This window comes from Macaca fascicularis, chromosome 18 (assembly GCF_037993035.2).
Source record: "Macaca fascicularis isolate 582-1 chromosome 18, T2T-MFA8v1.1".
NCBI classification, from domain to species: domain Eukaryota; kingdom Metazoa; phylum Chordata; class Mammalia; order Primates; family Cercopithecidae; genus Macaca; species Macaca fascicularis.
The window spans coordinates 14,178,438-14,203,984 of NC_088392.1; the positions used below are offsets into that span (position 1 = coordinate 14,178,438).

At 32.1% G+C, this 25,547-nt stretch overlaps 1 protein-coding gene across 4 annotated transcripts in view; it reads left to right on the forward strand.

Annotated features, from left to right (window-relative positions):
* CDH19 (cadherin 19) overlaps positions 1–25,547 on the forward strand; it is a 104,487-nt gene that overhangs the window by 24,482 nt on the left and 54,458 nt on the right. For all 4 annotated transcript variants that reach the window (XR_010582803.2, XR_012427141.1, XM_005586494.5 and 1 more), the window contains 4 exons: positions 2,509–2,813; positions 6,105–6,399; positions 20,989–21,108; positions 24,288–24,452. Coding sequence is in view for 2 of the 4 variants with exons in the window: in XM_005586494.5 (XP_005586551.3) it covers positions 2,619–2,813; positions 6,105–6,399; positions 20,989–21,108; positions 24,288–24,452 (775 nt within the window). In the remaining 2 variants the exon portion in view is untranslated. The remainder of the gene's footprint in view (positions 1–2,508; positions 2,814–6,104; positions 6,400–20,988; positions 21,109–24,287; positions 24,453–25,547) is intronic.

Consider the following 25,547-nt stretch of genomic DNA (forward strand, 5'->3'; position numbering starts at 1 on the left):
TGTATATAACATGTCGTTGACTACCTTTCAGATTTTCTCATTATTAATGGTTTTGAGTAATTTAATCATGATGTGCCTTGGTATAATATTTTTAAATATCTGCACTTAAGTTTTGTTAAGCATTTTGCATGTATGAGTTTCTAAATTTCATTGGTTCTAGAAACTGCAATTGTACATAAATAAGAATATTTGAAATTGTCTCACAACTCAATGATAGTTTGTTCATTTTTAATTTTTTAACTTTTTCTCATTATGTTTTTTCAGATGATTTATACTTCTGTCTTCAATCTGTCTTTTTTCTCAGCGTGAATAATATGCCATTAATCATATGCAATGTATTTCATCACAAACGTTGTAGCATTATTCTCTAAAAGTTTAATCTTTATTTTATTTTCAGTTTTTCTACTTAACACGTTCAAACTTTCTTCTGGTTTCTTGAACATATATTTTGTATCCTAGTCTACTAAAGATGTCATGCAATGGGAATTGGCTATGAATATGTTTGATGAATATTTTATATTACATCTAATCAAGCCCCTAAACATTTATTTAAAACATGGAGGATAAAGAAACATGCTGAATCACACAACAGTGATACAATTATCAAAATTCAGACTATGTGAAACTCTATAGGACAAATAACCTTGACTCTTCAGCATATAAATGAAAAGAAAAACTAGAAACAGAGAGAGGAAATCTGTAGACCAAATGAGACTTGAGAAATGTATCAAAAAACTGTATTGTGTGAACATATTTAAGTCTTAATTCAAAGACAAAGATTTTTAATTTGAACACTATGAATATTTTGTTATATTAAAAACTTTTTCTTAATTTTAAACTTTGACTTTGATTTTTAAGGGTGTGTACACACACTTATGTAGCATTTATACTTGTGTATGTATATGTGTGTGTGTGTCTTCAATGGTTAAAATGATATGAATTTGAAATTGGTTTTAATATTAAAAAGTGAGCATGAATAGAGATGACACAATATTGACCATATGTTGGTAATTACTGAAGCAGGGTAATGATACCTAGGTATTCATTACACTATTTTATATATCTTTATATGTATCAAAATACCATAATATAAAGTTCACAAAAATTATACTCACTGAAACACAGCCAGCTAACTTCATATCAGTGTTGGTGATAATTTGCCAAACTTATAAAAAGTATCTTTCTCATGAATAATATTGTACCAGTTCCAAATATTGTTATTCATCAGCTACCGCAAATACATATTTTAGCAATTTCTAAAGCGCAGATTTATCTGAATTTCAAATACGTAACATAAAGATAAATTTCACCTTTTTCACCTCAGCTGAATTTCTCTATGACCTTCGTTAAGTAAACTTTTAACAAGGAGTACATCTGCTTAAAGGGAGTACACCGGGACCACAGAATCCCTGTGTACTTTCTTAATTAGGTGTTTTTTAACAACTCTTCTTAACACGAGCCAAAGACCTAAAAAATCTCTAAGGAGTCATTCAAAAATACATGCAGAAGATTCAAAACATAATCATGCAGAAAAAGTCCTAACATGAACTCTGGCTTTTCTGTTGATTATATTATATTAAACTCCATTGTGAAGCTTACAAAATTATTTTTTCTTCATGGAAGCCAAGGAAATACATCAAATTTGGCTGGATGTAGATGTTGGAAATGCAAAACTATTAAATTACATGTAAGGATTAGAATTACCCATCATAAAGAGACAGCCTTGGTCAATGGAAAGTTTAAATGTAAAACTCAGTAGGCAGAGTCTTTTGTTTTAGTATTTAAATAATAGAAGATACATCTCATATCATTCTTAAATATTATAAACATTCACCCATTCTTACCCAGGCACTATAATTTTATATTTATTGTCTTAAGATGATTTTTTTGTTAAGCTGATAAACACTTCTTCCCCATATCTTTGAAATTTAAAAAGAGTAAATATCTTGCACAAGCTTTCTACTTAGTGTTTTATAGCATCAGTATAACTGATTATTGAATTCACCAGTTTTAAGCTGAATTGCCATTTTGTCTATTTAATTACTACATAAAACATCATAATTTGGGAAATTGGTTGAGGAAGCTTATGTCTATCAAATATAAAGAGGAAAAATATGACTTTTTTTCCTCCTGGATTGACTGTTGCTTTAATAAGATAGTTTGAGTTTTACTGAGAAAGAATGGAGAAAGTAAGCAAGTCAAATTAAAAGGAAGTCTATCTCAATGTCAGCTGTCAATCAAGGAGACTCCCAGAGCAATCTTTCAACCTTCAGGCAGATTTATGACTGCAGTTTAAAACTAGCAGTGCCTGAGTGGAAATTTATAATTATTCTAATCAAATTATTACTGAGCTGTAAAATATAATTAGCCAGCTTAATTGGAAGATAAATTAAATGTATATTTTTATTCCGTTTTTGTCATATGCAGAAGTTGTAACCTGTCTTTAGTAATTATGTGAGAAAATGTTATTTTAAAATGTCAAATGTTGTTTTGTTTCTGACGCTTTAGGTATATAGAAGATACACAGGAGCAAAAACAGATTATAAAAGAAAGCAGGATTTTTGTTTGTGACATCCTGTTTCTCTGAAGAGTAACAGTTGGAATCAAGAGTCAACACAATGAATTGTTATGTACTGCTGCCTTTTATGTTGGGAATTCCTCTCCTATGGCCTTGTCTTGGAGCAACAGAAAACTCTCAAACAAAGAAAGTCCAGCAGCCAGTAGGATCTCATCTGAGAGTGAAGCGTGGCTGGGTGTGGAACCAATTTTTTGTACCAGAGGAAATGAATACGACTAGTCATCACGTTGGCCGGGTACTTATTTATTTAAAATGTTACAGTAAATAGCACAACAATGTAAATAAATATGTTGGAGAAGTTTGGAGATTTGATGAGTTCCACATTTTGACAGTGAAACCACTGAAAAGCTTTAAACATCACATCAATAATTGTTTCAGATTTGCAAGCACCTAAAACATCCACTAAAATCTTGAAGAGGGATAGCTCTGGTTTTTAAATTTCACGTTAGTATCCCTTAGGAAAATGCAGCCCTCACTTTCAACATCTGGAAAGTTGATGGTGTTATTTTTGGTAATGGATCTAAGCAGTCACAGAGAGACAAATATCATTTACCAACAGTATTTAGCCTGATTTTCTATTACGCTAAGTAGCTGTTGATTTACCCCTCATTCATTTTTAATGAAGCAGGTTAATACCATATTCTTTTACAATTAAGTAGCTTCAGGAGCCTACACACTTCAATTGATTAGTAAAGTAAAAGGAATATTATGTTCACTTTCTTAAAAGAATATATTTTAAGAACAATTCCTTAATGAGACAAAGCAAATTCTATTTATGTTTTTGGTTTGTATTTTATTATTTGATTTCCTTTAAACAAAGGTGATTACAGTATCATGTCCTTTTCCACAAGGCTTTTTCTCTAGATAAATGAACTGAAATAAGTTTAACTGCTAATTAACTGGCACTAAAATTTAATTGGGCCCAAAGGGTGAAGCACTCAAAATTTATTAACTCTCTTTTTCTAGCCCTTTCAGGAGAGCTGCAGTGTTAGCATGGTGTCTGGATTCCACAGAACTTCACCTATGTTATCAGCCAAATGTATATGAGTACATTCATCCAAAACCTTAGATTAGGATTTTAGGCAAGTATTTCCAAACGTGTAGGGAGGAGGGTGTATTGTGAACACACACACACACACACACACACACACACACACGTTATAAGTAATATTTCTCACCCCCTTTTATTTTTGACTCGAACTGCAGGTAAATAGTATACACATTTGGCACTAACAAGGTCCACAGTTAGGTGCTGACTCGGTAACTGAGTCTCTGGATACCTTTACAGTAGACTGCACAGAGCACCAAAAGCTGTCCCATCACTGAATGGGGTGACAGGCTAAAATCAGCTGTTGACTTTTAGTAAATAAGGTATTGTAGGGCAGTGCATCAGTGTAATTGGAACACAGGCTACCTCTGGGGCTGTCTCATTTTCTAGTTTGTTTGTTTCTACGCCCCACATGAATCTCTGGTTACCTCCTTTCTCAGTGATTGGTTTTGCTTATTTTTCCACTCTATACAAATATTTATGAAACTACTCTGAAAAATGGTTTTCTGCTACACGAATTCATCAAACATTAAAACAAGCAGATCACTGATTCCAAAAAGAACAATAATGAATGTTTAGGTGCTTGTCAAAAGAGTTAGTAAATATACAATTTAGCTGATGTGTTCAAGATAACTCTCTTTGATCCATTTGTTTGAAAAACGATTAAGATTGGGAAGTACAATTAAGTGAAAATTTGAAGTGATGTGTGTTTAGCAATCGATAGTAGCAGCCTAATTAGGAAAATACTTTTTGAATAGAAGTATAGAAAATTGTATAATACTAGAAGCCATTTGATTGAAATGTGTTTAACATATGCATTTTGTGACACTAAAAGGCAAGTGTTCAAGTAAGCTTTTTCGTTTTCCCTTAAATCTGGGTCTTAAAAATGTCAATCTCACTTGTCTTTGAAAATTACATGGCACATATACTTGCAATATATTTATTTATTACTAAACTTAATTTATCTTCATTATAATATCAAATAAATTATCAAACCATATTGAAATGATATCATTTAAAAAATATGAGCCATACATTGCTCACTTGATATATTGATTTGATTGCATAATTATTTTCCTCAATTTATTACATCATTGAATAAAGAATTTCTTTTATGAATAATTAAGAACTACCAAATTAAAAGAGGTATTAGCAGAAAGACAATCTGGATGTTATTTTTTTCAATTTGTTTTGTTACATGGCATTGATATTCGGCACATTGTTGAAATTCAAAATTAGTTACTAATACCTTTAGCTTTTCTCCACAACCACATAGAAAGTGTATTAATTTATCCAGAAGGAGAAATTATAACTTGAGCCATCAGAAAAACCATGAATTTGTTTGCAACTGATTTCATGGTTATCTTTGTAAATTTGCAGAGGAACTTTTACTTAGAATAAGAGCATTTTCATAAATGGTGAATCAAGAAAATGTGGATTCACAATCAGGGAACCATGACATACTTTTCCTAGGTACAAATAATTTAGATATGAAAAGCTATACCATCATTTTAACTATATCAGAATTAGACTGTTTTTTTGTTACAGATAAATTTAAAATTCTAAATAATACCTCAACAGTATGAATGATGAACAAATTTACTTTGCTTTTGAAAATACGGAAATGAGTGCACAGGCTGAAAGTGTGTATTTGATAATTAGGTAGAATAGATTGAGAAGAAAGTTTTACACTTTCTGGCTAAAACCCAAGGGCTAAAGAACATGTAACTGAGTTGTTGTCAGTGGAGAATCTGAAATGTGACAGTCTCATAGAAGATTTGATAGCCTCATGGTGTAAATCCTAAATCTACACTATGATCATGTGACTCTGAAAAAAGTTTGTAAAACAAAATCTCACTTTTCTTCTCTATAGAAAAATTGATCATATCAATAATATGTATTTCATAATATTGATATGAGAATTAATTGAGAACACTAATAAAAAGCAATTTATAGATTTTATGACAAATAATAAGTAACTAAAGAACAGTCAAGATTATTTTTATCTTTATGAACCCTAATTTTCATCCTAATATTTTCTTGTTTCCATGCATTTCCAGCCAAGAGACAGAACATCAGTGTTTAGATGTCACCAAATTATCTTTCTATCTGTCTCTAGGACCCAGTCTAGTATAAATATTTGAGAGTATGGTTTTAGTGACTGATTATTTAATTATAAATCAAAATTGGACCAACTATGTTGTGCATAACTTACAAAAGAAGCTTTACTGTCCAATTAGTATTGTTTCTGTTAAGAATAATGAAATTTGTATAGTTCTTTATACTAAATATTCACTCTCCCCTCTCCCTGGTGATAGATTTTAATCTTGACATTTAATATTTTACCCCATTTAATGTAATATGGAAACAATATAAAATCATTAACTTGGAGAATAATTAACGTACATAAAAAGAAAATATTTTGATTTGCCCATTTCAGATGTTTGGAAACTAAATGATCCCTCTTTCCATTTGCAGCTAAGATCTGATTTAGACAATGGAAACAATTCTTTCCAGTACAAGCTTTTGGGAGCTGGAGCTGGAAGTACTTTTATCATTGATGAAAGAACAGGTGACATATATGCCATAGAGAAGCTTGATAGAGAGGAGCGATCCCTCTACATCTTAAGAGCCCAGGTAATAGACATCACTACTGGAAGGGCTGTGGAACCTGAGTCTGAGTTTGTCATCAAAGTTTCGGATATCAATGACAATGAACCAAAATTCCTAGATGAACCTTATGAGGCCATTGTACCAGAGATGTCTCCAGAAGGTATTGCATATTAATTTACATCAAAGATATGTTAACAATGAAAGCAGGTTTAAAATTTCAAGGATATGTTTTGAAGTAGATTATTTAAGGTTCTATACTAGAACTTCCTTCTACAAATATGTTTAAGTAAAATATTTGAAAAATTAGACTGTGCATCAAAATTTTGAAAAAATGATACTACACATTAATGTTATTAAAATACCTCAATCTTCACAGGAGTAAAAGAAGTTTAGACATGTTTATTTGAGCAATTCATAAATTTTTTAGCTTGTTCATTTACTAGGTTCTTAAGTACAAGAATTTCTTTTTCAAAACAAAATATATTTTTGTATTTCATAAAAGCAAATAAGCTAATCCTGCAAGATATGCATATAAAAATAGGAAAAGTGAATTTATTAGACTCTACTGTGAATATCAAAACCATGAAAAAAAACCACTAAGACAAAAGCAAGTGGTTGAACCCCTGTGCATGGCTGCATTTATTTGAAGATACTTTTCAAAACCCAGTGTTGTTGCTGTTAATATTTTAAATATAATGCATTTAGGAGAAATGGTTTCCATAAGATATGAGAGTTGACTGTCTTGGAAATTAGAACTGTCTTTCCAGTAAAGGGGAAATTGTGATTATGCAAAACTTCTCTCAGTCATTCACTCAAAAAATTTTTGTAGCACAATATAATGGCATGTTTAATTTAAAAATGTACTTAACAGTGACAAATAAATGTGATTTGATAATGGCCATTTTAAATTGTGGTAACATGTTTGTAACTACTTTACCTCATTACTTGATTCATTAGTCAATGATTTCAAAAATACGTATTTCATCATAAAATTTCCTGATTCTTCATTTTTAACATTCCAGGTAGGAATTTAAAGATGTATTTCTACATTGTTTGGAACATAGGTCTTTAAATACAGCAGAAACAAATTTGCCTGTGTAATATATATATCAAGACAAATTATTATTGGATGTAAATAGCAATTTAAATTCCTCTGTTTTGGTAGCAAGGCAAAGAATCAGTTCATATTCCTCCTCCCGCTCCTCCTCCTCCTTCTCCCCCTTCTACTCCTTTCCCTTACTGCCCTCCCCTCTGTCTCCTTATTCCCGCTCTTCCTCCTTCCTCCCTCTGCTTCTTCCTTTTCTTCCTCCACAGCTGCTGCTGCTGCTTCTGCTTCTTCCTCTTCCCCTCCCCCTCCCCCTCCCCCTCCCCCTCCCCCTTCGTCGTCATCGTCGTCGTCGTCGTCGTCTTCTTCTTCTTCTTCTTCTTCTTCTTCTTCTTCTTCTTCTTCTTCTTCTTCTTCTTCTTCTTCTTCTTCCTCCTCCTCCTCCTCCTCCTCCTCCTCCTCCTCCTCCTCCTCCTCCTCTTCTTCTCCTAGCATTTATTACGGACCTAACATGCTAGGAATCTTCCTTTGAAACTATAGATAAAATTGTAAAGGAGATAAAGGAGTTACCTGCTAATATGAAACATATTTCAGTTATATACAAATAAGAAATAGTTATTTTAATTAAAGGAGGTAATATATGATCATGTATAGTATAAAAGTGTTATGTATGGGTGAGGTATGATGATTATTAATTGTCTGGAGGAAATGGGACATTTTAGGAGGTGATATTTGAGGTGAATTATACAAAGAGGCCATCCATGCCACATTCTAGGAAAAGAGAATCCATAGCAGAGTGCTCAGGACTGCATATATCAACATGGGAATCATCGACATACAGCACGCATGTCAGGCATGACAATGAATGAGATCCCTTTGGCAGAGAGTGTAGCTGGAGAAGAGAAAAGCATCCAGGCTGACTTGACTGTTAAGCAAAAAGCAGTTGGCAAGCAAATTAGATGAGTGGGATTGGCGAGTTTTGTAGGAAGAAGGGAAAGATATGAGAAAAAAATGTTCCAAAAGAAGAGATCCCTTAACCATGTGGAATGCTGCTGTGAGGCTAAGATTAAGGCAGTGTTGACTTTTGATTTGGTGAGTTGAAGACTCCTGGTTTTTTGATAAGTACGGTGGTTTAATTTGTGCCATTACAGTATGCTGAAGACTGTTGTATGGCATAAAAGGAAGAATAAGAGGAAGTAATGATTTAAGCCAAGTCTAAAAGGTGTTATGCCACAGGGAGAAAATGAAATGTGAGACGCTAGGTAGAAAAAGATGAAGGTCAAGAGGATTTTTTGCTTGTTTACAACTATTCAATTGTTTTTTTAAGAAAGGAAAATGAACAGCACAGTTATATACTATGGGGAATGATCCCAGAGAATAATATTTTTTGAAGCAAAATAAAAGGGATATAACCTCTATAAAATTGTTCTTGAAAAAAAAAAAAAAGAAAGGGTCATGGAATCCATTGTACTTATAGAAGGGACAGATTATAGATTAACGTATTTGTTCATCATAAATCAGTTAATAAACATTTCTATTTTATCAGTGAAGCATAACACGAAGGCAGTAATTGAGAGCGCATGGGTAAAATTTTAGTTAGATAAGAGGAGCTACAAAACAGCCCTTTTACAGAGTTGGGTAGTGAGCCCGCAAGAGAATTATTGGTATCATGGTATCAGTGCAGCCCCACTGTAGGTGTTCAGAGGGATTGCAAAAGATGGTTTGGTCTATGCAATATCTGGCAACTACAAATCTCTTTGTGCATTGCAATTTGAGATATACGTACAAATTTTATTTTCAGTTTGTGTAATCAGTACATACTGTGTGAATGCCAGTTAGGGTCCAGGCTGTGTATGAAATCATGCAAGAACTAAAAGCACTTTGTATACCTTTGCATGAGAGGGAGAGGCCAACTGAGTGATGGTCAGCTGCTATTAGAAATGTTATATAATATGGAAATAGGGGAATATTTCTATTGCTTTGCCAACCTTCTAGCAATGGTTTCCTTCTGAAGCATTCATGCATTTTTGTCGACTGTGAAGTAAATAAATCAATTAATAAAATTATATGTGATTTATCTTTTTTCTCAATCTCAATATTAAATTAATGTATACTGTGGATTATATTACCTAAATATAACTTTAATTCTTCGTTATCTTCCTATATCCACAGCTTAAGTTTTTGAATATTGACCTTAATTCCAAATTTCCTAGCCAGCTACTTTATTCTTCAAAACAACTGTTGCAAACATTTTACTATTTCTTTTTCTTACATATATTTCTGTGGTATTCAAGTGAACTGCCTATTACTATATCTGAATCTGCACTTGAACTCAGAATTTGGTTTGAATTACTGAAAGGAATCCATATTTCATTATGTCATGAGATAAAATCAAGAAAATTATTAACAACTTGTTGCTTATTAAACACACATTTATTTACAAATAATGATGGACTTTTACTGACGGCATTTATATTTGAAATGCAATTACTTTCAAACTAGAACTTTCAAGTAGAATTGAAATAAGACATTATGTTTTCCCACTTGTCATTTTGGATTTGCAAAGTTATTATTTTTCTGCCATACAAAAATATAAGATTTATTAGACCACACGTAATAGAATGACTGAGGTTTGGAAGGATTGAATAAATAAATGAATGGGTACCTGGGTGGACAAAAATGCTAAATAAGAGATTAGAATAGTTTAGGCTGTAAATAGAAGATATCAGGAGATGTGTAATTCAGGGAAAGCATTCTGAAATTGTATCTGAATAGCCAGTCTATCATGTATACAATCTTCATTTCAATAATTGTTGCTAGTTTTACCTAAAACCTTATAATGTCAAAGAAAAGAAGGGGCATTTAAAATACATGTAATATTCTACTTAATAAACAGTTAAGACAAAGCACAGTCGGGTAACTTACCTTCTGCAAGTCCTGTACAAAATCCTGCTAAAAGTGAAACATGCTTTAGCCAGTTACATTACGTGGAAAATAGCCATAATAAATAAATATTGATATTGTATACATTATGAATGATTATTAGTGTTAATACACTTTATTTGTTTATATGTTTGTGTATGTGCAAATGTAAAAGGAATATTTAAAACCTCACTTCTTTAAAATTTAGTTTCACATATTTCTGCCTAAAAAAGCAAGGAAGATATATTGTCTAGTAAAAATATTCTCTATCCACTCTCTTTGGAGCTTTTCCAAATAAATATCCTCCACCAAATTTTTCATAGCTGTGGTCACTTAGGGCATCATTTTAATATTAGCAAGTGTCCAACATTCTTCACACTTGCAATGACCATTTACTTTTATTTTCAAAACCAGATGCTTTTGAAAATGAATGAGGATAACTAATGAGTAAGAGTCTGTTTACCTTACTATTTAAGGAAGCTTATTATGGCATTTCAGATTTTAAATTCAAATATAGTAGGTTATAATGATCTCTGTAATTATTATACTTAAAATTATTATTTTAAGTTGCATTTTTTGGAAGAGCATACAGAAAATTTAATATTCTTCATCATCAATATGACACAATATGTCATAAAGGAGAAGTTTTATAGAAATATTAAATTCACCTTAATCTTTGTATTTAAAATCTATACAAATTTAATTTCAGTTAATTCTCAGGAAAATAAAAATCACTAATTTTAAAAATTTATCACATTTGAAAATTAGATTCCATAAATCTCTTGCCTTTGGGCACATGTGTTGAACATGATTGAGGCTGGGATGAATTTCTCTTCTTATTCTTCTGAATATATTATTGTTTGATTTCTTAAACACAGTCTAATTTGTTTTACTTAAATTCCATGAACTCAGATTATAAAAAGTAGAGGTGTCAAAAATACAGCACGAAAATAATAAAAATGACCTAGTTTTTAGGTGACTATGAACAGAAAAATAAAAAATTTGAAGAATGCTTTGCCCAGTTAAGATGACAAGTGGGAAAATATTATCTGTTTCTTGAGTTTCATCTCGAGACTTTAGGTTGTAGAGTAATTGCAACTCAAGTATAAATGCAGCAAGAATGGGTCAATCAGTACTGGTAGAAAAATAATTATCCTTGTACTAATAAAATTAGTTCCCAATGTGAAGCAGTGAGCAGATACACCTATAAAATTATTATGTCATGTATTTGATCATTTGATCACCTATTCATCTTGTACCTGTTTTATTGTTGCAGAAATTACTGATGCAGAGTGTGGATCGCTATAATATTATTTGATTTGCATTGCTTTACAGTTGACAATTTTACAACCCAATATCTCAATAAATTTGTTTCAGATTAATCAAAGTATACTTGTACTAAAACTGGATGTAAAAATAGCTTTTCCATTACATTTTTATCTACATTGTAAGAAAAGAATGGTGAGTCTTCTTACTATTGAATTCAAAGCCAATAAAATATAACATACTAAAGTAAATGTCATTTTGAAATCTACAGCTGAAATCTTAGCATTCAAACACTATACTGTACTGTGGCAACTGTACTTTAGCATTCCATAATAAATGTAAGCTTTAATTATAAAATGCCCTTGCCACAGGTTGCTAATTTCTCTATTGCCTACATAATATCTAAATTAGTCTGCATGTGAAAATTTTTCACTTTTTATGAGTTTTTGTTTGTACGCCTCCCGTAATCCCCAGTGGATAAAACATTCTATGTGATACAGGGGAGGACATCATTCAATAAAGATTTGTAAGCCATGTTAAACATCTGCATGAGAATAGTTAATTCCTCAGGATAACTCCTGGTTAATAATAAAACTTACATAACTCAGCAGAGACGGAGTCACACTGCCTTTACCTCAGGTTTTACTCACTGATGGCAGAATACATCTGCTGTTTGGATAAATTATTATTGATGCTTCCATTAATGCTCTCAATCTTTAAATTTTCTATGTAGTTTTATACAGGTTAGCACCTTAAAACATTACCAGAATGCTTCATTTCACACACACACACAAATATTATCTTCTGTTAAGATGCTATTATCACACTAAAATTTTCTGTCATAAAAATGAAAAATATACCAGTAAATGCAATTTCTAGAGACAACCAAACTAACACTTTCCTTTCAAGCATGTGGTACAAGTTTACATCCTGTGTCACCTACGTCAGTGGTCCCCAACAACCAGGCCACAGACTGGTACTTGTCCGTGGCCTCTTAGGAGCCAGGCTGCACAGCAGGAGGTGAGCAGCAAGGAAAAGAGCTAAGCCCTATTTGTATTTACAGCCGCTCCCCGTGGCTTGCATTACCACCCGAGCTCCTCCTCCTGTCAGATCAGTGGCAGGATTAGATTCTTATAGGAGTGCAAATCCTATTGTGAACTGCACAGGTGAGGAAGCTAGGTTGTATGTTCCTTATGAAAATCTAATGCTTAATGATCTGTCACTGTCTCCCATCGCTGCCAGATGGGACTATCTAGCTGCAGGAAACCAAGCTCAGGGACCCCCACTAATTCCTCATTACGGTGAGTTGTATAGTTATTTTATTATGTATTACAATGTAGTAATAGTAGAAATAAAGTGCACAATAACTGTAATGCACTTCAACCATCTCCAGACCATCCCCATGCTCACTCCCCACTCTGACCATGGAAAAATTGTCTTCCACGATACTGGTCGCTGGTGCCAAAAACATGAATGACCACTGACCTATATTACAATAAGTTTCTGCAAATACTGTGACTGATAAAATAAGCAAAGCCAAATATTATGCTGAACTTATTTTTATAAAGACCTTTTGCAATGAAAAGTTGCCAAGATTCGGAAACTAGCTAGAAATACATAATTAATGTTTTAAATTTGCAATCATGAAAAGTCTCTCCACAGTAATACAAACAATGTCAACTATCCACACAACAATGGAACCCAAGATGATTACAGTAATAATTATATTTGTATGTTTATTATCAGAATAAGTGAACTGATACGCTACTCTAATTAAAATACGATTCTAAGAGAATTTTTTTTTCTAAGTACACTTTTGTTCACTTAGAATGGATACAAACTACAAGTCGTTTTGATTATTTGCATTTCCAAATACCACCGCCACCTCTGATCCAGCCACAGTGACCACACTCAGGGTTGCATGCTGAACTTTGGACCCTTCAGTCTCCCAAAAAAGCATTTTCTCACTCTCTGTTTGCATTTGTTGCTAATTTGATTACAAGGATCTCATTAATTTAAACTTTTCAGAGTTCCCATCATTTGGTAGTTATCCAATTCTGCTTACCAGATGGTGTATTAGGGGGAAATAATAGGACTTAAGGCTGTGGCAATTCAATGTACACAATTCGTGCTACATTATTTCCATTTTGTGTGCTATCTTAGTGGTCATTTTATATTGTCACTGTTGTTTTAAGGTAGAGTGAGGGATCAGATCTCCAGTTTTACCCAAGACAGTTCTGCTTTACTCCTATTTTTCTGTCATCATGTCCTAGAATCATTTGTCCCAGATTTCCTGTTTTTCAAAATGACTATTATTAAGTCATTAAAATAAGCTAGAGTGAATTTTGCAAACATTTGCTTTGTACTTGTAGCTTCTTCCATGGAGTGTGAGAAACAATGTGTCCGACAAATGAGCAAAAAATAAACTCTTAAGACTTAGTTAAATCTGAAAGGAGAACAGGGATAACATAAGGCACTGTATGATAAAATAGTTAAACTAAGAAACTCATTAAATGATGTAAATACTGATGAAGAATATTCTTCTGGTTCTATATTTAATGTTAAAATCTTTTCTAAAAAGAAAGAATTTAATTTTTGATTCACTAATGTAGTGAGATCCACTCTGCAGGTATTAATGCTCTCAGAATAAAATGTTCATCAAATGAATGAAGAGAGGCAAAGAGGTTAGAAATAAATGACCTGTACCATGCTTCACGTTCTTATCAGATAATGCACCCTAAATATGCTACCCTACTTCAGTGGAGTAAGAACAATCAATCCGTCCTGGGTAGAGGAACAAAAAATATGTTTAACAAATTGAAAAAGAGATTTGGGCATTGAGAAAAATATAAAATTCGCCAGGCCTAAATATATGTTTTCCATAAATATTATATACATATATTTGCCCTGATTCTGAAATTTTTGCTTTTCCCCCTCTATTTTTCTTTTTTTCTGAAAGTTTTATTATTCTAATATTTATATTCTTATGTTTCTTATTATTTGCCTTTCACATTTGGATCTACCATCTGTTTTAAACTGATATTTGTGAATGGTTTAAAGCAGGTGCCAAATTTTATATCCCAAAATTGGTGTTAGATGGACAGATAAATGGAGATATCAAACTGACCCTACAGAATTTACTGAAAAGTTTCCCTGGTGTCCATCTCTGCCACCTTCTCATGAAAGGGTTCCCTATTTTTGTATAATCTTATCTCTGATTCTCTAGTTGACTCTACTAGCTATTCATTGCTCCAGGGCAAATATTATTGTCTGAACTACTGTAGTTTTGTCCTAGGCGTTTGCTCCTTATTAATGCAACTCCTGTAGGTATTCTTCTTCAATAAAATTGCATTGCAGAAGTTGCAGTGTTCAGACCACGCCATTGCACTCCAGCCAGGGCAACAGAGTGAGACTTCATCTCAAAAAAAAAAGACAAAAACAAAACAAAGCAAACAAACAAACATAAAATGCCTTGGCCATGCTTGGTCCTTGTTTTTCCATACAAATTTTATTTATTTTTTAATTGTCTTTCCAAGTTAACCATTTATACAATCTACTAGGATTTTGATTGAGACAGCTTTTAAGCTGTGTATCTTTTTTATTTTTAAGTAGTCATCTAATTCCTAAATCCAGTATTTTCATCTGTTTACTTGTGCCATTAATTTATCTTTAGTTGTTTTACAGAGGTTATGATTTTTGTTTTAATATTCCTGAATATTTTATTTCCTTTTCATATATATTATATATTTAACTAAAATAAGTTTCATGAATATATATACCAGAGTGTATATATATATACACATATATTTTAAAAATTCACTTTTATATATCCTTTGTGTTCCTGTTGACTTGTTAAATTTATGAATTTAATATTTTTCTGTAATTATATGCATATTTTATTTGATTTTCTACCAAAAATATTATTGATTTTAATTATTTAATTTTATTTATTCTTTTCCAATATTTATTTATCTACCTGTCTATAAATGTGTTAGAACTGCATGGTATTGCCTCATTGCATTGTCTAGGAAGTTCAATACAATGCTGAAAAAAAATAATAGTGACAGAAAAACATTTTTTTCCTTTTATTATTGCAGAGGAAAAGTTTTAACACTTCACAATTAAATATAATTACTGTCAAGTCTTAAAAGCATTCATTATCAGATTCAGAACGTTTCCTTTCATTCTTAATTTTTAAAAAGTTTTTATTGCAAATGAAAGTGGATTTTTAGATGTACTTTATTATGTTTTTGTAAATTTTTCTCCTTATATATATAAAAAATTGAAATATATTTTCCATGGAAATACAATTTTAAAAGTTTCAAGAGGATACAGATATGGCCTTTATAAACAGTGGTTCTTATGTAGAATAGTAGTCATAATATTTCAGAGCACAACAGCAATTCATAGTGGATTGATTTTAGGAAATGGGATGACCGGGAATGGGAGCTACATTTCTCATCAACCAGAGGCAGAGTGATTCTGACAGTAAACAGTAATCAGGACATGACGGAAGTAATGACGTAAGCCTAGAAATCCTCCAGTACCTGAAAAGAGCATTGTGGTGGTATTCATTATGACTTAAACATGACACAGTGCTGATATTACAGACAAATGCTGAAATACTTACATATGTTCTTATAAAAATTATGTAGGAATTAAACATTCATTGTCTAAACCAACAAGTATTGGTTAACCTATATTTAACTAGGAAAGGAGCACTATAAGACAATTGATCATTTCCACTGAAAGACGCTTTATTGGTTTCATAGTAATGTTTTCAATTTTATGTGGACTATAATTCCTAACTACAGGTGAATGTACAAATTGATTCGCTTACAAATAACAAGTCTTCATAAAAATATAAATATTTACTATTGTGTTAAATGTTTTTATATTGCTTTCTGTTTTATATTTAATTATTATTATGATCTATTTATGTTACTTGACTATTTCTTGAGGATTTCTGCAGAATATAACTTACTGATTAGGAAAACATACAGGCTTAATTCTCTTTTAAAAAAATAGAAACTATCTAAGAAGATTTAAAATTGCTTAAACTGTATTTTATAAATCGTGGTGTCAATAATAACTGAAAGAGGAAAAAGAAAGTAGGAAATAGCTAAATAAAATAAAACAAAGATAATTAGGTCCTGTAAAAATCAAACATTGCTAAGATTCATCTAAATTTTACAGCCAACATTTCCAAGGCATGAGTAAAAATTAAGAGAAAAACTACAAGCACTAAATATTTGGAAATACTGCTGCATATATTTGTCCTCTTAATTTAGATATATATGTTATATATAATATATTATATCTAATATGTAGCAAAGTATATCTAATTTATATCTAATATATATAGCAAAGTCCTTTGGTAAGGATTATAAATTATATATAATATATAAAGCAAAAAACAATTATATGTAATATATAATTTACAAATTATATATTATATATAAATTAAGAGGGCAAATACATATATACACACACCCATATATATATTAGATACAGATATATAATTCGTTACAGATTTATGTCTGTCGGCCAGACTGGAGTGCAATGGTGCGATCTCTGAATGCTGCAATCTCTGCAAGGCCGTTTTATTGAAGAAGAATACTTACAGGAGTTGCTCTAATAAGGAGCAAAGGCCTAGGACAAAACTACAGTAGTTCAGAGAATAATATTTGCCCTGCAGTAATGAATAGCTAGTGGAGCCAACTAGAGAATCAGAGATAAGATTATACAAATATAGGGAACCCTTTCATGAGAAGGTGGCAGAGCTAAACATCAGGGAACCTTTTCAGTAAATGTGCATCTATACACACACACACACACATATGTGTGTGTATATACACGTGTGTGTGTGTGTATATATATGCACATTTGTGTATATACACATATGTGTGTGTATATATATATACACACACAATTACTTAGATCTACGTGTGTGTGTGTATATATATATATGCCTCTATATACACATAAGCATCTTCTCACACACACAAATGTAAGGAATGAATCGCTTAATACTCACTGATAGTCCTTACCAAAAAGTAAACATTTCTAAAACATTGTTGAGTTAATCCAATTCCATAGCCTTGGTTCTTTTAAAATGCCACAAGGTTCATAAGAAAGAATAGTAAATATTTCCCCAGAAATTAAAATTCCCATCAAATTCATATATGAGTGGTATTCTGAATATTTATAATATCACAGTTTTTATCCACTAAAATTTCTAAGACTTTGACGTTTTAGATTTTCTACACACTCAGATAAATTATTTTGTGTAATCTATTAACAGGCTACATTAGATTTCCCACTTAGCAGAGAACAAGAGAAAAATGTTGAAGTATCTTTTGGTTACAAGTAAATGAAGCATCAGTAAAAAATGTTCACTTGCTCTGGCATGTCACTGCCTCTTTACTCTCTATGGGTCAGATCAAGAGAAGACCTGAGAGAACAGGTGTACAGTAGGTTACTGAGTAGGCACAATAATCCAGGTGTGTGTAAGGAGTACACATTGGCATCAGATACAAAGGGAAATCAAGAGAAATGAGAGGTTTTTCCATGTCTTTGCTATTGTGAATAAGTCTGCAGTGAACATGGGAGTGCAGATATATTTGCTAGTGGTGTATTTCATTTTCTTTAAATAAATACCCAGTAGTGGGATTGCTGGGTGATATAATACTTCTATTGTTAATTTCTTTAGGAACCACCATATTGTTTTCCATTATAGCTACATGAATCTACATTCTCACGTACAGTGCACAAGTGTTCCCTTTTCTCTATACTCTCACCAACACTTGCTATCTCTTGTCTTTTTAATAATAAACATCCTAAGAAGTGTGAAGTGATATTTCATAGTGGTTTTTATTTGCATTTTCATGATGATTAGTGATGTTGAGAACCCATTCATATAACCATTGGCCATTTATTTGTATGTGTCTTCATTGGAGATATGGCTATTCTGGTTCTTTGCCAATTATTTAATCTGGTTATTTGACTTTTTGCTGTTGAGTTGTATGAGTTCTTTTAAATAAATCCCTTATCAGATAGAGGAATAAATAAAGAAACTGTGTTATATATTTATAAAGGAATATTATTAAGTATTGTCAAGGAAGAAAATCTTGCCATTTGCCACAACATGGATGAGTCTGGTGGACATTATGCTACGTGAAATAAGCCAGACGTAGAATAAAAATATTGCATGATCTTACTTATATGTGGAATCTTTAAAAAAGTTCAATGTACAAAGATAGAGAATAAAATAACACGTCGGGGGTATGAGGAGGGAGGAAATGGAGAGATGTAAGTCAAAGAATACAAAGTAACAGATATGTAAGATAAACAAATCTAGAAATCTAATGTACAACATGAGGACTATAGTTAATAATATTGTATTATATTTGAGATTTGCGATGGGTGAGTAGATTATACTTGCTCTTTCCGTGCACACACAAAAATGAGTAACTTTGTGAGATGATGGCTATAATTTGCTTCACTATAGTAACCACATTAATATCTATATGCATAACATATTACATACCTTGAATATGTATAATAAAATTTATTTTATAGAAAAAGTGTGCTAAAAAAACTGGACTGGAAAAAAGAACCTCACTGTATGACATATTTCTGTCACCAAAGTGTGAGGTCATCTTTTGTATGTCATTGCATTTTCTGGACTTCTTTGTTCTCATTTGTATAGTACTAGCTTAAGGGCTCTAAAGACTTATATTTCTATGATTTTGATGATGGTGTCTGAAACCAAAGATAGGAAATATAGTTCTAGAAACCAGGCATGGGAACCCCTTATGGAAAGAAATGATAAAGGATTATAATGAGGAAATGTGGTAGAAGTAAGTGGATCGGTGCATAGAAGGATAGTTAAAGGAACAAGTCTTGCCAAATATAGATCAATGAAAGTGATGGTCCCTATGAACTATTTTGTTGGAACAACTTTTCAAAATTACTAAATAAATTCACTTTAAAATATCTGAAACTACTAAGTGTGTACAAGTTGAGTGGTTGAAGGAATTGAATAAGTTTTGGAAAAGAGAGGCAAAGAGTTTTCTTCTCATGCATTTTATTGTTCTTGATTTTGAATCAAATAAAAGTATTACCCATTAAAATTATATGAATAAGAAGAAATTCTACTTCAATAAAATATGCTGTATGATATTAAAACAAATATTAAACAGCATTATAAAATGTTAAGACAAAATGGCAAAGCATATATACTACTTAGGACCACAGGGAAAGCTTCATGTTGGTGAAGTATAGAATGGATTCCTATTAGAGTGTATCAGTTTATAAAATTGGGCTGTGATGAGAAAATTCATGATGCCACCTGCAAACAAAACCACAGAAGCTATTTAATTTTGTGTCATTCGTGTTGCCATTCTTATTGACACAGTACATAGTGTTTCAACAAATACATATTTCCAACAAGATCCATGACATTCAATTCCATGTTTACAGAAAGATACTTTGAAAGCTCAATATTTTAAAATAAATATATATTTTTTAAATTTGAGCACTAGACTGGGTGCAGTGGCTCAAACCTGTAATCCCAGCACTTTGGGAGGCCGAGACGGGAGGATCACGAGGTCAGGAGATTGAGACCATCTTGGCTAACATGGTGAAACCCCGTCTCTACTAAAAATATACATATATATGAAAAACTAGCTGGGCGAGGTGGTGGGCACCTGTAGTCCCCGCTACTTGGGAGGCTGAGGAAGGAGAATGGCATAAACCTGGGAGGCGGAGCTTGCAGTGAGCTGAGATCTGGTCACTGCACTCCAGCCTGGGCGACAGAGTGAGACTCTGTCTCAAAAAAAAAAAAAAAATCTGAGCAATAATTTTAAATGTATAAATAATTATTCCATATGATTTCATTTCTTGTTACTGAATTTTAATGAGAATGCTTATGTTATCAATATCTGCAAGGTTTTACTTGCTTTTTAAAAAATTCATCAAAGCAAGTAGGTATATTAGAGAAGAGAATTAAAGGAGCTAAATAATCATGCCCATCCTCATCCTCAACTGCATCCTCTTTCAAGCTTAATTCAATAATCGTTGTAAATATTTATCAACCTTCTCCAATTTGTTTAAGGTACATACTACACTCTAGTTTTTGGTGAAAAGCATTTCCAAGTTCCTTTTAATTTCTCCACTAATAATACACCTTGGAAAAGTTTATGATTTACAAATTACACATTACAGTGAATTGTTTAATAGCTACATTTTATTAGGCCACCAATCTATATGTTGAAAATTCCATATTGCATATGGGGATTAGGAATATTTTATATTAAAAGTTATATTCTTTTGCCTGAAAAAAAATAAAAAAACAACAAAAAAATGCATTACTTTTACAGTTAAGAACAAGGAGGTGAATTGAGCTTTCATTTTGTAACAACGTCTTGCTTGGTAAAGAAAGACCGCTTCATAGAACTGAATTCATCCTGAATAAGACAACAGTCTTAATTTACTGTATTATGTTCTCTTTAGGAACATTAGTCATCCAGGTGACAGCAAGTGATGCTGATGACCCTTCAAGTGGTAATAATGCTCGTCTCCTCTACAGCTTATTACAAGGCCAGCCATATTTTTCTGTTGAACCAACAACAGGTATTTGTGAATGAAACAAGCAAAGTTTAACATGATTCTAAAGAAGGCAATTGTCAGCAAAAATTATCTGCTTAGAAACATGTTTCACAGTAGACCTGATATGCCAATACATAAAAAGATTGCAATTCCTAAGCATTTAATTACTTTTAGTCTTTTAGCTGGTATTTCTAAGGTTAGGAAATTGGATTTTCCATGTCCGTAGCACAAATTACTTGCATATGTGGTATAAATCATATGTAAGGATTCCTTTAAGTGAATTAGAAAAAGAGACAAGCAACCCAATTTAGAAATAGAGGGAAAAGGCTTTTATAAGCAATTGACAAAGAACAATATACAAAAGCCAGTAAGCATATTAAAAATGCTCAGCCTCATTAGTCATCAGGGAATACAAACTAAAACCACAATGAAATACAGCTGCATACCCCTACAGAATGACTGAGATTAAGTCTGAGTATGAAGCTAAGTGTACAAATTGTTATGAGACATTCACCTAAAAATAATTCTGTATTTTACATATTTCTGATTTACATGAATACAATATGTGATTCTTTTTCTGCATTGCTTTATCAATTTGCATTAATCAATTAAATATAAAATAAGTAGAACACACGCTTTTATCTTTTCTTTAAATAATCATATGACCCTAATTCATTAAACAAATCTTAATTGTTGTGTTCAAAACAAATATTAGGCCCGTATAATTTTTTTTCCTTTAGGAGTTTATAGTCTCCTCTGATTTAAAAAAAAGTATATAACTAATCATCCAAGAACGTGAGAAGTGCCAAAGAAGTAAAATTCTATGGTTTTTGATACAAGGAAAATATTATTTCCAGCTTATATCAAAACCTTTAAAGAATTAAAGTATTGTGTTCGATCTTTAAACATTTCTTATTTATTCACTCAGTAAATACTGAATGTCTCAGCCCTTTTCAGTTAAGGTTTCTTTAGAGAATCTGATCCTAAAAAATATTATTTGAGTGACTGTGTTCTTAATTCTCTCAAGAATGTACATGGCCTTTATTTTTTCAGATGCATGGAAGGAAAATTATTGTATTATATGCAACGAATGCCTCAAAACATTAGACTTTAATTCCTTCCCACATTCAGGTCTCAAAAGGCTGAATATGTACCAAGTGTTATACAACTTGCTAGATTTATAAAGGTACAAAGTTGCAAAATTAAAATGAAATATAATAGTAACAAAAACAAAATACACTCATGGACTCTTCTTTCTTGGAACTTGCAGATAGACATGAAACATGAATAGTGATGCACACATACATTCCACTGTGGGTAATTATGAAGTAAAACCAAAAAGTTCCAGTGGGAGAAAACAAGTGAGGCTTACTTTATATTTTGTGGTCAAGGCAGAATGCACTGAAATCAGAATTTTGGCTGAGCCTGTAGACAAGGAAGGGAAAGCGGAAGATGATTCCAAGGCATGGGAAAAATTAGGGAAATTCCTGAGGTGGGAAAGAGTTGAAACTCTTAGAATAACAGGACACCAGTGTGGAGAAACACAGCAGAGAGAAGAAAGGGAGGTGTCTAGAGTACAAACACATGCTGGGGCATACCGGGCCTTCGTGACCATTTTTTCTTTCCACTTTGCACGCTGACTTTTTAAATATACTGAGTAGGGTAGCTAAACTATAACTTGCGTTGCTGGAGAAGAGTTGGTATGGACAGCAACAAACATGGATCAAATTACTGAAAGCATAAGTTCTGAAGTGCATAAGATCCAGAAATACATATTCTTTATTCAGTCTAAAGGCTGAGAGGAAAAGTTGAAAGCTAAGTAGGCGCAGTTAATGGGGAACAAAGACTCCTACGTCCTTCTCCCTTGAGTCACATACAGGGAGATGCTAGCAGCACTTGCGCAACATATTCAATGCTTTCCACTGGGATTCAGATAATTGGTTACATGTGTGAAACACTTAGTCCCCAACTAAAATCCCCTCGTGTTATGGTCTCATTTATCTTTTAAAAATACATACAACCATTTTTTAAAAAAATTATATTACATTAAATTTAATCCAATATATCAAAAATACTGCCATTGCAACAAATAATCAATACAGAACTATGGAGATAGTTCACATTTTTTCTTCTCAGTCTTTGAAATCAGGTGTGCCTTTTATACTCATATGTCAATTTTTTTTCACAAATTCATTGTATTTTTTTTTAATTTACTTTTATTTTAGGGTCAGGGAGTAAATGTGCAAGTTTGTTATGTGGGTAAATTCTGTGATGCTGAGGGTTGGGGTAGTAATGATCCCGTCACAGACAGGTAGTGAACATACTACCTGATCAGAAGTTTTTCAACTATCTCCCTCCCTCCTTCCTTCCCCTCTCTAGTAGACCTGAGTGTCTATGGTTTCCATCTCTATGTCCATAAATATCACAATTTTTATTGAATATTTTGTCCGTGATATATTTGGGTATTGGCTATTATCTATTTTTTGTGAATGTCTATGTGTTTCCCAAATCTTTAGAAATGTTGAGTCCTCTCCTGTGAACCTGTCTTAAGACTTTCTTAGGTTCTTCTCAGTGATAATTAATTTATACTAAATAATCTTATAGAAGTTAAGCATTTATTGCAATATATATCATTAATTATCTTGAGTTTGAATATATCATATACATGTATATACACACACACAGACACACACACGCATATAAAATAACTGTGGGTCAACAACCAGGTTTTCTTCAGATCTCATAATTCTAAGCAGGCTTCAAAATAATAAGGGCATGATATTTATTTCATAAATTTGGTATTATAATTTACAAATTTATCAATAATATACTAACTTCAGAGTTTCGGGGACAAAGTTAATTGTAGCAAGCCGATATTATGTTAGAGAAGATAGCAGAAAATAGTTTAAAGTAAAAAACAAGACATTCTTTTTTTTTTCTACCTGTGGATTATCTTAACATAGTATTTTATTAAGGGCCTACCAGTGTTCCTAGTATTGTTCCTAGTATTGTGAGGATCACTCTAGACTCCAGGCAGTGTTGATGTTTAATTTATTATTATTATTTTTCTCCAGGAAAGTCTCTGTCATATTGTAGTGGTTCAACATCCAGCAAAATCATGTATAGTGCAGTGGTTAAGAAATTAACTAGAACTTCGTCATGATTAATAATGAAATAATTGGAATTTTATTACATTTTTAAAGGAGTCATAAGAATATCTTCTAAAATGGATAGAGAACTGCAAGATGAGTATTGGGTAATCATTCAAGCCAAGGACATGATTGGTCAGCCAGGAGCGTTGTCTGGAACAACGAGTGTATTAATTAAACTTTCAGATGTTAATGACAATAAGCCTATATTTAAAGAAAGTAAGTAAAAAGCATTCTAAATCTTCATTATAATATAAATATAAGTGTGTTAAATAGAAGTAGATTTTATTGTTTTCATTCTAAAAATACTACATTAACACTGAAATTATATAAAATAAATTTGCCAATTGTTCTGGTATGATTATTCTAATTCATGTTGAAAGTTAAATATAAATGAAAGAATAATGTGTTAGTTTCTATTCCTGCTGTAATAAATTGCCACAAACTTCGTGGCTTAAAACAAATGTATTATGGGTTTCACTGGGTTATGATCAAAGGATTCCGGGAGGCATTTATCGCTGTAGGATCTAGGGGAGTATTCACTTCCTAGTTAATTAAGGGTTAGCAGAATTCAGTTTACAATATTTGTAGAGTTAAGGTCTCTGTTTTCTTCATGGCTGTAAGTTGGGAGACATCCTTAATTCCTGAAGGCCTCTTTATGGTTCTTGATTTAGCCCACACATCCCGGAAGCAGCAAGGAGTGCCACATACTTCACACACTGACAACTCTCTAACCCACACATTTGCCTCTTCTACTTTTAAGCACTCATGTAATTAGACTGAATGGATAAAGCAGGATAATATTCCCATCTCAAGGTCAGCTAATTAGCAACCTGAATTCCATCTGCAACCTTAATTCCCTTTTGCCACTTTCGGTAACATATTTACGGGTTCAGGGGAATTCGGACACAGATATCTTTGTGGGGTCCTTCTTCTGCAAACCATAGATAATCATTTAAAAATGACTTTTTGTATTTCTTTTTACTTTATAGCCAGAATAGGCCACACCTGCTCTAATAATTTAAGCAATTACTACAAGCTAAATATAAGCACATAGTATGCTTCATAAAATTTTCTTATGCAATTGTTGGAGGAATTTCTTTTCTAGGAAATTTATTTTTTAGGTTATACAGTTTTAGCTACAGAAATACATTTATAAGCACTTCCAGAAAGCAGAAGTAATTATCATGCTAGGAAGAAAATTTAATTATCATGGAACAAAGAAAGGAACCAATAAAAAATTATACCATAGAATGATTTCTTAGTTGTTGTTTATAGACAGAAACAAAACTATCTTTTGATTACTTTTTTTCT